The sequence below is a fragment of the Tachysurus vachellii genome, chromosome 14 (genome assembly GCF_030014155.1).
Source record: "Tachysurus vachellii isolate PV-2020 chromosome 14, HZAU_Pvac_v1, whole genome shotgun sequence".
NCBI classification, from domain to species: Eukaryota; Metazoa; Chordata; class Actinopteri; order Siluriformes; family Bagridae; genus Tachysurus; species Tachysurus vachellii.
In genome coordinates this window covers 10,627,328-10,640,822 of record NC_083473.1, presented here as the reverse complement: position 1 = coordinate 10,640,822, position 13,495 = coordinate 10,627,328, and the positions used below count along the sequence as shown (strand labels likewise).

Genomic DNA, 13,495 nt, shown 5'->3' with positions numbered 1-13,495 from the left:
TACAAAAGCAGCACTTTTATTTGTCACTTAACATTAAACACTCATTTTAAAATTAATTTAAAAGTTAATTTGGATAAAGTAGTGCCTACATAAACGTCTTCTTATTAATTATTTATCTTTGCCTTCTTCATTTCATTCACATGCACCACAGAGACATGCCTAATTAAAGTTTTAAGAACATTTCATCCAGTAATGAAAATACAGTGTTTTATGGTGTAGATTTGCCATTTTATTGTGTATTGTACAGAGTAACAGATGTTCCACAGCCATTTTTCATAAAAATCTGAAATGTAAACAGGTATTAAATAAAGACTGTTGCCATGATGAAATGATTTTCAGTTCAACTAGAAAAACATGGAGGTAAAACAAAACAAAAAAAACGTGGTGTTTTTTTCTGTGGAAAATCCAGTGCAATAAGGTTAATAAATTTTAAAATGAACACATACAGTAAAGTGCTAGGAGTGAAAGGATGGACACTGTAGTCATCCTTTCTCTTAGACCATTGAGAAGCTCTCTTCCACAATACTGATGGATCACTGGGTAGTGTATGTTTATACTCGATCCATAACACTGACTTCTATTGATTATACCAGAAAGATCATATGCCCGATGATTAGTGTGGTTTTAAAGGCCATGCACCTGTTCAAAACCTATTTCCAGTCATCTACTGAAATATCCTTCGGACTGCTGAGCACTTGTTTTTTTTCTGAGGTAAACATTATATTCTGTGACTGTGAAACTGCGTCTCCCAAACATATCTCTACGCTTTAATTAAAACGTACAAAAGCAGCACTTTTATTTGTCACTTAACATTAAACACTTTGTGTCTCTCAGATCACAAAATTGAAAGACACTGTGAAGTACTGTTCGCAAGAATATTAAACGAAATAATGCCACATTGGACTTTAAAAATGGCAAAATTATAGTTTGTTCATAAATAAAGGCACATATTAATACAAAATCAAATTACCAGCAGTTTAGCTGTTGGCAGAACAAATGATTCTTCATCATGTCATTTCTAGTACAAATAAGAAATACACCCTGAATTTATTTTTACTATCATTTGCAATCCATTGTGCTTAAAAGATTTGTCAACTCACAGATATCTAAAAAAATCATCGGCACAAAGACAGACTTATTGGTCCTGGTCGTACAAGAACTGATCGAAATATTCAAGCTTCACCCTTACACATTTAGCATAGTGACCCAGACCTCACTGAATTACAGTACGTTTAGACTGGACTTGTTCACTTTTTTTTGCATTGACTTGCATCAAGTTTCTCAGCTATCGCATCTGTGAAAGCGTACGCCAGCGGCCTTAATCGGCTCGCTGAGCAAATTGTTTAGCCGACTGCAGCACAAAGACAAGAATGGCAATGTGAAATACATGAATTTCACTGCCTCCAGGTAACTCTAAGTGTAAGAGTCTTTGGCTCACACAAAACTCTCCTTGTGGTTCTCCTCATCCTTTAAAGTTGCTGGCAAGCTGAGCAGTGGAATGTTTACTACTGTTTCTTTACGCCGTATAGAGTGGTCACAGTGATCGTCACTTTGGTCCTTGGCAAAATTAACAAACACCTACAAAAGAAGAATTCATATTTCAGTATATGTATTTGTAAAAAAAAAAGAGTCACAAAGAAATGATTCTTACTGAAGATTATAGAATTAAAACAACTTGACTATATAGATATGTTAGTGATCTTCTGAACCTACTGAAATTTCCTACATTCTACATGTGATGGGATTAGCCCTGCTTGTATTAAAGGTGCAGTTTCTAAAATCTTTCTAATTGCAATTTGTCATTTATATGGTACATTTAAGATTTTAGCGCTCCAGTATAATTTTATTTCTTATCATTTCAAAAACTCTGTGATCTCAAAAAAAAACAAAAAACAAAAAAAAAACTGGTCTGCAATACTGCTAATCAACGAGTCTCACAAGAGTCTTTATTTTAGGTACTTCTGGCCCAGAATTTATATCACAAACCCAGTTTACTAGAGGACATGACGTGAATGCTAATCAGTGTAAATACAATCCTTTAAGATGTTTTTAAAGGGTAATGTTTATGATTCAAGATAAGATCCAGAACATTCCATATGCTGCTTCTGATACCTTTGTTTGAAATCTTTTTTTTGAAAGGCTAAATCTTACCTGGTCCAGTGTGGTCTGGGAAACAGAGTAATCCTCTATCTGGAGAAAATCTTTGTGCTTAGCAAGAATGCTGAAGATGTGAACAAGGGAGGACAGGGATGAGGGCAGCTGGTACTGCAGCATGTTTCTGTGTTTCTCCTTCAGTATACTGCCAGGCAGCTCCATCTCAATAAACTTCATCACGGGTTGTAGGTCTGGTTTGGGTCCTGTCACTTTTAAGACGATTGTGTATCCGTCACCAAACCTATAGAAGGACACACACACACACACACACACACACACACACACACACACACACAGACAAATCTGTGTTAGAGGAACTGTCAATGAAATAAATGCAGTCTGGAGAAAACCATCAGTTTCTACTCATCTCTCTGATCTCTAATGTTTAAAAACTTAAAGGATATCTTAAATGCAATATATTTGGATGTTATGACTATTCACAAACTCAAAGGACTGGCTATGATGAAAATTCCTTGATATTGATCTCACCTGTTTTTCAGATGTTGGACGCTTCCTAGACAGCGGAATCTGCCATTTACCATGATGGCCATTCTGGTGCACAGAGCCTCACACTCCTCCATGCTGTATAAAAATGGAGGAAAGATGAACACATGACATTTGGAGGTTCTGTCCCTTGTTGTTACGCTGGAGTAAGGGTTATGTCTTGATAACAGCTGGATAGCAACAAATGAACTGAATGCACTTGTGTAGGAACCGTAAAAACCCCACATCCAACCAAATTCACATTATTTCTTACTAGACGTACTGTTCACAGAATTACTTTGAGAGCTTTAAACCAGAGTAGCGACAGAACAGAGTACTGACATCCTTTACAGAAATATGCCAGTGTTTTTTTTAGTCTATTTATATCTGTGAGATAAGAGAAGAATTTCAACAATTTCCTGTACTGAAAAATAAACACACAAAAAAATGACTGTTTAATCAAACTCAGGTATAACGAACGTCTAAGGGCACTTGTTGGGGAGGTGAGTAAAAGTCTATTTCATTTATTCTTTTGAACATGTCAATGACTTCTTTAGACAAAGCTGTCTGGAGATTAAGCTAAATCTGCATAATTCATTCTCTCAGAAATGGGACTACTTTTACATATATGCTCTTAGTTGTAGCCTGATGGCAAATGGATCCCACATAAGCACTAAAAAGAAAAGTGTTTGCTCCAGTGATGAAATGTCTAAAACAGCAGAAATTAGCTTTGTTAACATTCTCTTATAGCATTCTCTTATAGCATTCTCTTATCTGCTCGATAAGACTTTTATTCCTGAAGTGAAACAATTACAATTTTGAACTGTTCTTTTAATGATGAACCACTGCCCTTAGACTTCCATTATAAAAGACTTTTGAAGAAACAGGTCTTTCGTTACTTTTTCAGTACAGGCAAACATGCTGACATCCTTGTTCACACTTATCCTGTAGATGTGGAGGATAGATATTAGGTTAAAGAATGCTGGAGTACTCTTTTAAACATATCAACTATTTGTACAGTCCTATTTTTCAGTTCTCATTCAGATTAGAGCTTTAACAGATGTATTACCTGTGTGAAGTCAGCACTACTGAGCGCCCAACCTTGATGATGCTGTGGATGCAGTTCCACAGAGCTCTGCGGGCCTTGGGGTCCATGCCAGTGGTGGGTTCATCCTAGGAGAAACAGCACACACACTCTTAGTACACAGATTTACGACAAAGCACCTACTCAGGAGCAGCAGACTACAAATGATCCAAAGCCATTACTAATAAAATGTTATTTTTTTGGAAATAAAGTGTACATACTAGAAAAAAATAACTAGGGTTAATATTAGAAAGCAGTTTGTTCAACCTAATCCTCTTCCCTTAATGAGTGGTCTTTAGAATCACAGTTGATAATGCAACAAAACAGTTGTGGATTGTGTTGTTTTTGTTATCAAGAGCTTCACAGACTGAGCACATGATCAGCCAGAGTGACAAAGCAGTATGACAGTATGAGCTGATTGTGCATGCCGGGGGAGTGTGGACATACCAGAAAGACCACTGGGGGGCCTCCGATGAGGGCTATGGCTGTAGAGAGTTTGCGCATGTTGCCCCCACTGTAGCTTCCAGCTGCTTTTTCAGCATATTTTATGAGTCCCAGCTTACGGATGCCCCACTCAGCCACCTAGACACACAATACACACAAAGATTATATTTCATTTCTTTGTTTTCTAACGTTTATAATTACTATGTGACTGCCAGCACTAGGGGACAGTCTTGAAAATCTGAGGGCTCTTCAGAGTAAAGATAAAAGAAGAAAGTACTGAATGATAAAGAAAGATTTTGTTGTTCGCATTGTTATTCAGGGTAATTTTTTTTATTTTACTGACATTCACTTTCACTAGGGGGCAGGGTTGCATCTGCCAAACCAACATGGACAAAACTCTAAAACAAGGGCACACAGTCATGTGATGGCTAAAAGAATCAAAGAACAGAGTGGAAAATACGCTTTTACAATGTACTTGAGGGGCAGTGTTTCACCCATCTGTCTTATTTGGCTTTTACGGTTTTCTCACTGCTTTCCTCCAACAATACATTTTAACTCATCTGTTTTTTGGTTGTTTTTAAACAGGCACAAACGCCATGACTCCTTCTCTGGAATTGACTTTAACCTTTGTGACATGCTAACTAGCAATATACAGTAATGAAGTTTAATTAACTGTCATATGCAGAGACCCAAGCTGGCATATTAATAGAGAAGCAAATAAATTGTTTAAAAATAAAGAAATTAAAAAACTTTTTATTATAAATGGGTATAACTTAAAACTACTTTTGCCTTTATAGATCTTCATTTTTTCCACATTATGGACTCACCTCACACACTTCCCCTTCGGGAACACCACGCAGGATGGCATAGAACTCAAGATGTTCTCTGCCTGTCAGCAGGTCATTGATGGCATCAAACTGTGGACAATAGCCCATGTTTTGATGTACCTCATCTATTTCCCTGAGTATACTAAGAATGAGAAAAAAGATTGGGAAAATTTAGTTAAATTGTAATTAGAATTTTTATAAACTTACCTGAGGGGCATGGTGGCTTAGTGGCTTAGTGGTTAGCACGTTTGCCTCACACCTCCAGGGTTGGGGGTTCGATTCCCGCCTCCGTCTTGTGTGTGTGGCGTTTGCATGTTCTCCCCGTGCCCCGGGGGTTTCCTCCGGTACTCCGGTTTCCTCCCCCAAAGACATGCATGGTAGGTTGATTAGCATCTCTGGAAAATTGTCCGTAGTGTGTGATTGCATGAGTGAATGAGAGTGTGTGTGTGCCCTGCAATGGGTTGGCACTCCGTCCAGGGTGTATCCTGCCTCGATGCCCGATGACGCCTGAGACGCCGTGAGCCGAGGTAGTTCGGATAAGCGGTAGAAAATGAATGAATAAACTTCCATCCATTCATCCTTCATTCCATCCATCCATCTATCAGGCCAACCATTTTTTAGTGCTTATCCAATTGGGCAGGTGTGTGTGAACCTGGAGTCTATCATTGGGCCTTAAGTTCGGTAGCACCATGGATGGGTGCCAAGCCAAGAAAGGGCACAATCACATAAGCACACTCATGCACACACTACAGACAATTTAGAGATCCCAATCAGCCTACAATGCATGCCTTTGGACTGGGAAGGAAACTCCTAGGGAGAGGAACTCCCAAAGCAAAGGGAGAACACACAAACTACACAAAACCCAGGATGGAGGCAGGAATTAAACCTCCAACCCTGGCAGTAAGATGTAAATATGCTAACCACTAAGCCACCAAGCCCCCAAATGTACCCCCTACTGTATTTTAAACAAAGTGTTTAATATTATTACATTCATGTCTCACCTCTTCCTAGCTAGGAATGCTTCTCCACTGGTAACTGCAGAATCTCCTGTCAGCATTTTAAAGGTACTTGTCTTCCCAGCTCCGTTCACTCCAAGCAGACCAAAGCACTAATGGATAAAATGATAGAGGTCAAATTTGTGATTTGCCAAACAGTCAGCTAATGCAGTAGCTTATTTGATGAAACAGAAGGTAGCTGCATGGTGTCTCACCTCTCCTGGAGGAATTCCCACACAAAGCCTATCCACAGCAGGCTTCTTTTTCCTCTCATACACCTGGAATGCAAAAACATACATTGTGATTAATGCACCACTTAACGCTCACATTTTCCAACAACACTTAATAGAACGATTGCTAATAAACACGAATATTTGTCAGACCTTTGTGAGCTCTCGGAGCTCAAGGATGTCTCCATGTCCTGCTCCACTGATGATTCTCTGCCGTTCCCTGGCCACATCCTCATCTTCCTCGCCTATCGGACTCAGCTTAGGGTGAACAGCTCTGCATAGAAGCCAGGCTCAGATGGTCAACCAAACTAATTAATGGTGACCCATTCCTCACTAAAATACTGGCATGATTGTGAAGTCTGGAAAAAATTATGCTCACCTGGGTTTGATGAAGAAGCGGTACTGGATGAGGACGGTGATAATGAAGAAGACTATACCTTCCACTGCCATGGCAAACAGGTTCTTACCCACCATGTCCCATTCCAAAGGGGAGCGGAAACGGTTTTCTCCTGTACACAGAAGACAAAGTCATCTCAGGAATTCTGTTGTTGACTGTTAAACATGTGAACATTCTGGTTGCCAGGGTTTTTCCTAGTTTTCTAGTGCTAAAGAAACCACAAACTGACATTTCTTTGTAAAAGAATTAATCTCTTGTGCCATTGTCACTTATCATATTCCACAATCAACTACAGTCATTTGAATGTGGCCATGAAATATGAAAATAAACACGAATATATTTTTTTTATCTTTATAGTTTTAATTTATCTGTAATTCTTTATTTTACCTTAGTTCTTTATTTTGTCTTTTTTTTTGCCAACTGCTTTATATATCCGAATCAGAAATGTGCAATAATAAAAATCTATTCATACCAAATCTCTCCAGAGCATCAGACATGGCCTGATTCTTCACCATGTCAATCAAGCCTCGTCCCAGACAGAAGTGAGGGAAGATCAAGAGCACGTTCTTCAGAATGTCATTGATGCCACCTACTTTCTAAAAAAGGGAACCAGACAAGATTAGTGAGTCAGTCATAGGAAGGTATACCTTTACATATCTAAGTTAAACAAATCATAAACTTGCAAATGTGTTCAAGTTTGTCAGTAAACCTTTAGCTTATATTCCACACATGTGTAACTGAGGGAAATGTCTTTCTTTCAGATTCAGATTTCAGAAGAGTTACACACTTACATCACCACCGAACAACTCCAGAACAAAAGTAGACACACTGCCGTTAATCCCAATCAGTATGTTGACACTGGTCAAGACAACGTATGCCGTGCTAGGGATCTTGAACAGGAAGGAGGCCGGATACATCAGAGGTGTGATAGACCATCTAAAAGTAGAGAACAGTAATCCTTAGCACATTCTTAATTATTTTGCACAGTTATTTCAAAATCATAGTGATGGCTCACTCACCCATACAGAAGCAGCAACAGGGCGAGAACTGGCAGATTGGTGGAAGACACGTAGGCTTTTTGTTGGAAGCACACAAAAATGACTATGACCAGTGTTGCAGGGACGATGTAATTGCACTGAAACACAGAAGAATGTGTTCAGAAAAAAAAACCCTGATACTCAGAACCAGAATATTTTAAAAGCATGTACAACCCCAAAAAAACAACATACCATATCCCAGATAAAATTAGCCACCCAGTAGAGGTATGGCTGTACTCCACTGATGAACTGCATATGCTTGGCCTTGCTCACACGTTCTTGGATGAGAAAAACAACAAAACTGGCAGGGACGAATGACATGGCAAAGATAACGCAGATAGACACCAGTACATCCACTGAAGTTGTCACCCTGAAACGAAACAGGTTTGGAATATGTAACAAAACCTATGTAAGGAAACCAGCTCGATATTAATGATGCAAAAAATGTTCATAATCACTCACAGTGCCACCTGGGAGATTTGCTCTTTGGTAAGGTTCAAAGGGTGATTGTAGGCTGTGATGCCATATTTGCTGGGGTCCTTCTCTGGAGGCAGATTGGCCCGCAGAATACCGTTGTTCATCACGCTGAGGAAAGACCCAATGCTGTGCCAGCCCTTGTTATTGAACCAGATCTGAGAAAGAAATAACACAAAATCAATTCTTAATCTAGTGGCGTAAGAAATGAAAATTCTAGTGGTGTAAGAAATGAAAAACAGACCATTTAAATGACTATTATAACCCACCTTCACATTATTTTTAGTGTCCAGACCATTGATGAAAGCAGACAGACTGTTAAGAAAGCGGTCAGCTGCTGTCCTTGAGTTCTAGATAAGGAGGAAAAACCAAGTTATCAGATATTAAACTACGACTATGTTAGTAACATAGTAACAACTATGTTGAGTAGGACTGATATGATTAGAGTATAAAAATTTGCTTACCTTCTGCAGTTTGAATATTTCCCTTACTCGAGAAATGGCATCATCAATTTCTTCAGCAGGTGGGAGAACCTGAGTGCTTCTGGCTCCCAGTGAAAAACCTCCATATCTGAACTCATTGACCCACACCTTGTTCTTCAAACTTGAATAAAGCAAATGCAGAAACATTGGCATTTTGCAGAGAAAGTATTCACAAAGATGAATGACTGAATGCCCCAGAATGTCAGAATGGTCGGAAATATTACCTTTTGCCTATAATTTGCGCATATGTTTTCACCAAGTAGTCAGATATGTTTCTTCCAGTCAGGTTTTGAAGTGTGTCTCTCTCACTGATCATTATCTGTGGAGGTGGAAGTCCTCCAGCACTAGCAGGGCATTCTGGGAGCATTTTTTTCTTGCCATCACAGCTGCACTCACACTCTGGAGATGGGTTTTCCATGGTCCAGTTTTCATGCCTGAATACATCCCAGACATTTTCAGGGACCTCTGGTATGGACCATTCCTCCTCACCCATAGTACAAGGAACATCTCTGCAGGCATGGTAACACAGGGTAAAGCTATTCATCTTGGATAAATATGGATTGAATATATTTTTTATTAAATGTATTATTATGTGATTATTACTTGATATTATGAATTACTCACGGTATTGGTTCTCCTTCCATGCAGCGTGTTCCAAACCCAGGGCCTTCCATTAATGCAGAGAGTAATTTCTGAGTGCTGGCATCTTCAGGTGCATCGTTGCTATTAGAAAAAGTGAGCAAAAGTGTACTCAGTCTCCACGTTATGACACTTTAGTGAATTTAGAATTTTTGGCATTAGAATTTTTCCCCTTAAAATAAGTTGTAAAGATCCTCTGTATTGTAATCTTTAAAAATAGTATGAAAGGTATGCTTAAGAAGCACATCATGATCACTTGGTGTGTCTATCAACACACTTTCACTTATAATCACTAAAGCAAGAATGACCTTATATACTTTGGTATACTCCAATTTTTGGCAATTGGGAAATTTGTAGTGCAGTCAAAACCTGACTGATATATATATATATAGGCAGAAAGAGTCCAAGGTTCATGCCGATGAAAACATGCCTTGCTGATAATGAATAATTTTATGCTAGATTAGGTGAATAGCAGGGTTATGTACCTGATAAAGGTAACTTGGTCTTCATACATCCATGGCTGCAGGGCAAGACTGGGGTATTTTCCAAAGGGGGGAACAATAAGACTGAAGATCAGAGCGATGCACACAAACACAGCAGGCAGAACAATCTGCATAACAGAGCAGAGAGAAAAGAAATGAGTTTCACAATAATACTTCTAGTATTCCACTACTTCTAATGATTCTTAGTAACCTCTAAATTGTTATTATATGTTATATAATATACACTTTTTCACTATCAGATTCCCGACCTATTCACTTTATACCTGGGCAAAGAAGCCTTTCCTGGAGCGGCGAGCATAGAGGAACCTTTTCCACAGCAAAGCTACAAACTGCTGTCTCATCAGGCTCCAGCCCTGGACTTGGTATGAACCTTTACCATCTGTGCTACTTAAGTGATCCGTCTCTTTGGAATCTAAGAATGCACAAAAAATTAACAAAATGTTTTTTGGTTGTAAAAGTAAAACAAAAAATAACTTATTAAGATTTAACTGATAGTAAAAAGTACCTGGCTCAACTTCAGATTCATTGCAGTCAAAATCGTCTTCAATCACAGGTTTAAGGCAGCTCTGGCGATCAGCTCCAAAAGCATGTCGCCTGCGTCTGGGTACAGGGAGAGTGCCGTCTGTGCACAAACAGGAGCATAACAAGAGCTATTCTAACATTGTTTCATGTCTTTATCTCTGCTTTAAATTAGAAGCAAAGGTGAAAATCTTACCTGACATCATTTCAGTATCAACCCCACTGTCCTCTGCTACTTTCAGGAAAATCTAGAACAAAAATAAGAATAAGAATAAGAAGATCTGCTTAACTGATTAGTATTAAGTATATTTATATTGGAGTGTATTCCGTACCTCTTCAAGTGTGGTGTCTGAAACACCATAACTTGAGATGCCCAAATCAGAAAGGTGGTCATCCAAATCACGGAAGAGATCAACAAAGGCACCATCTTTAGCTGATTCATATGGCAGGATATAGATGATCTCATGTCCCAGATCTTCCACCATGCGAGAGTTAGGGACATGCTTGAGAATCAGACCTGAGATTAGAGTGATGTCTGCAGGTGCAACAGGTGAATCAGTCCATGAGGTGCCTGTGTGTACATTCACAATCACACACAAGGGTTAGTGGTTAGATTTATACCAAAATTAAAGTTAGGATTAAGGTTTTATGTCTTTTAATTATCGGTCTGTTAATCCAGACCTATGTTTGATCAGAAATCTGAGCTTACCAATAGCTGTGGCAGCATCACTTTCATGGTCGCTGCCCAAACCGGCATCTGAACTGCTCTCTGAGTCTTCTTCATCCTGAAACAGGCAATTCACCAAAGCTTAAAATTTTAATATTATTATATAATTATAACTTTAATATGCCTGTGGAAAAACATTTTGAACCATTGTTTTTGCTGTGTTGGTTAAAGTGGTTAAAATATAATTAAATGCTATCACAGAAGCATTATGATAACAATAAGAAAGCTTTATTGCATACATTTATATAATCGTCATATTTACTGAATAGCAGGTCAAAGATCAAAACCTTACAAACGCTCTTCTGTAATTTCACACCACATGGCTGTGTACGCTATTGTTTATCTGCATAGGAGTTTGGAAAATAGCCCAATACCTCTAATTAGCTATATAAATGAAAGGATAGAGTAAAAAAAAAAAAGTTAGGACACTATTTAAAAAAATTAAAATAAATCAATGGGTATTGTTATCTCTGAAACACACAAGTGACTATCGTTCGGTAAAATCCAACCAAGCAGAGAACACCTTATCTATTCAACAAGCAAAAATTCAAAAGCTCATTTTGAAATATTTGTCCTATAATTTGTAATTAAAGAATAACTGAAGAAATCTTCTTACCTTCTTAATATAAGACTCGGTGGTGGTGGAGTTTCTGCTGGAGCTCAGAGAAGCTTCTGGATCCTTCTTAACCAGTGTCAAGTAATATCCAGTTCCCAGATGTGTTTTCAGGAAAAGAGAGGAGCCCACACAGCATAGTTTCCCATGTGAGATGATGGCAATACGATCACCCAAGATGTCTGCTTCATCCATGTGATGAGTGGAAAGGATGATGGTTCGTCCTATGGTACAAATGACTTCTTATTCCTGAGCTTAATTATTTCACTATTCCTTGACTAAATGTTGAGAATTCCTAAAATAATAGAAGAGATTGATGCAAACCTGCACGATATTTCAGCAGGAGGTCCCAGATGCCCCTGCGAGCGTAGGGGTCTACTCCAGCAGTTGGCTCATCCAGAATGACCACCTTTGACCCTCCTACAAATGCAAGGGCCACTGAAAGCTTCCTTTGCATGCCACCTTTGGGAAAGTACAAACATTACTACTTATGTCAAACATGTCTGTGTCAGTTTGATCAATTGTAAGGTCCATTCCACCTACCAGAAAGCTGGCTGGTCTTGGATTTGCGTTTATGTGGCAGACCGGTGTCGTACAATATCTGATCCATCTCATCCATCACCTTCTTTTCAGAGAGGCCTTTGAGCCGTGCGTAAAACCAGATGTGCTCCTCCACCGTCAGCCTAAATACACCACATAAACCAATTATAACCTCTAAGAATGTACCTAATTTTCTGAAGTAAATATTAACTTAAAATGTGGCTCCACAGCAGGGATTTTATAATGGAATTTTATAAGCACTTACAATAATAACAGTCCAATTTAAACTAATTATATTCAATTATGGTGAAATGTACATGTTCTGATATATGAAAAATAAAGACTACTTACATGCTGAAGAGGACATTGTGCTGAGGACAAACTCCCATGCTCTGCCGGATAGCACTTAGCTCAGACCGGATATCTTTGCCCATGATGTATGCTGTGCCAGATGTTGGTGGAAACAAACCAGTCAGGATGGACCTAAAAAATCGAATAAATATTATTGCATTGTTCAGGATTTGTCTGTTATAAAAAACTGCTATTGTTTGAAATTCATCTGTCATCTTATTACATTGTGGTGGTTTTTCCTGCTCCGTTGTGCCCCAGAAAGGATGTAATCTGACCCTCGTAGAATCCCAGTGTAAGACCATCCACAGCAAGCTTTTTGCCGTGCCGATAGACCTTCACTAAGTTCTGAATATACACCCCCAGTTCAAGATGAGTGGGCTCTTCCTCTATGCACACAGCTTAAAAATAAATAGGAGAGTACAAAAAATTAGATTAGTTGCCTTACTATGTTTCTAGTTAATAATATTATGTTTATAATGCTCTTACCTCCAGCATTTGCCTTCTTTCCCTGTATTCTGGGTGCCTGCTTTAACTCTCCTTCTCCAAACCAGTAAGATTTGGTGAATGGGAAGTACCATGGTCTGGGAATACCATACTGACCAGGAAACACAGCCTCAATGTACCAGGTCATGACTCCATAGAGGAAAGCATCAAAGTACATCAGAATAATGGCAGTAGTGAGACTGTAGTCGTCCCCTTCCATTGGGCTAGAGATGAGATTGCTCCACTGAATCCCCACTCCCTGTTCTTCAAATAGCGCAAAGTACTCACAGCCAAACCCAAAGGCCACTGGAGAGAGTATACTCTGCAGATAAAAACTCAGAGTTAGCTTAAGGTATCACAGTTTGAAGGAGCAAATGCACATTTTAGAGCAAGCCTTCGTTTTCAAAGGAAACATCCTCACCCCCTTTGTAAATGTGAGAAAAAAATGTAAGAATGTAATCAAATGCCATGCTAAATAAATATATGGGAAATGTTTAGAAGGAAATACTTTGG

General features: G+C 38.8%; 1 protein-coding gene across 2 annotated transcripts in view; it reads right to left on the bottom strand.

The window, feature by feature from the left end:
* Nucleotides 1-206: 206 nt before the first annotated feature.
* abca1b (ATP-binding cassette, sub-family A (ABC1), member 1B) overlaps nucleotides 207-13,495 on the bottom strand; it is a 33,615-nt gene continuing 20,326 nt past the window's right edge. For both annotated transcript variants that reach the window (XM_060886760.1, XM_060886759.1), the window contains exons 17-47: nucleotides 12,986-13,304; nucleotides 12,723-12,897; nucleotides 12,500-12,631; nucleotides 12,152-12,291; nucleotides 11,933-12,070; nucleotides 11,612-11,832; nucleotides 10,978-11,053; nucleotides 10,601-10,839; nucleotides 10,465-10,516; nucleotides 10,255-10,371; nucleotides 10,013-10,161; nucleotides 9,732-9,856; nucleotides 9,232-9,330; nucleotides 8,832-9,116; nucleotides 8,590-8,728; nucleotides 8,395-8,475; nucleotides 8,114-8,283; nucleotides 7,844-8,021; nucleotides 7,634-7,749; nucleotides 7,406-7,550; nucleotides 7,087-7,210; nucleotides 6,597-6,726; nucleotides 6,371-6,491; nucleotides 6,203-6,265; nucleotides 5,994-6,100; nucleotides 4,993-5,134; nucleotides 4,169-4,303; nucleotides 3,707-3,810; nucleotides 2,644-2,736; nucleotides 2,152-2,395; nucleotides 207-1,578 (exon numbers count right to left, since the gene is read on the bottom strand). In XM_060886760.1, the coding sequence (XP_060742743.1) occupies nucleotides 1,435-1,578; nucleotides 2,152-2,395; nucleotides 2,644-2,736; nucleotides 3,707-3,810; nucleotides 4,169-4,303; nucleotides 4,993-5,134; nucleotides 5,994-6,100; nucleotides 6,203-6,265; nucleotides 6,371-6,491; nucleotides 6,597-6,726; nucleotides 7,087-7,210; nucleotides 7,406-7,550; nucleotides 7,634-7,749; nucleotides 7,844-8,021; nucleotides 8,114-8,283; nucleotides 8,395-8,475; nucleotides 8,590-8,728; nucleotides 8,832-9,116; nucleotides 9,232-9,330; nucleotides 9,732-9,856; nucleotides 10,013-10,161; nucleotides 10,255-10,371; nucleotides 10,465-10,516; nucleotides 10,601-10,839; nucleotides 10,978-11,053; nucleotides 11,612-11,832; nucleotides 11,933-12,070; nucleotides 12,152-12,291; nucleotides 12,500-12,631; nucleotides 12,723-12,897; nucleotides 12,986-13,304 (4,503 nt within the window). In that variant the 3' untranslated portion in view covers nucleotides 207-1,434. The remainder of the gene's footprint in view (nucleotides 1,579-2,151; nucleotides 2,396-2,643; nucleotides 2,737-3,706; nucleotides 3,811-4,168; nucleotides 4,304-4,992; nucleotides 5,135-5,993; nucleotides 6,101-6,202; nucleotides 6,266-6,370; nucleotides 6,492-6,596; nucleotides 6,727-7,086; nucleotides 7,211-7,405; nucleotides 7,551-7,633; nucleotides 7,750-7,843; nucleotides 8,022-8,113; nucleotides 8,284-8,394; nucleotides 8,476-8,589; nucleotides 8,729-8,831; nucleotides 9,117-9,231; nucleotides 9,331-9,731; nucleotides 9,857-10,012; nucleotides 10,162-10,254; nucleotides 10,372-10,464; nucleotides 10,517-10,600; nucleotides 10,840-10,977; nucleotides 11,054-11,611; nucleotides 11,833-11,932; nucleotides 12,071-12,151; nucleotides 12,292-12,499; nucleotides 12,632-12,722; nucleotides 12,898-12,985; nucleotides 13,305-13,495) is intronic.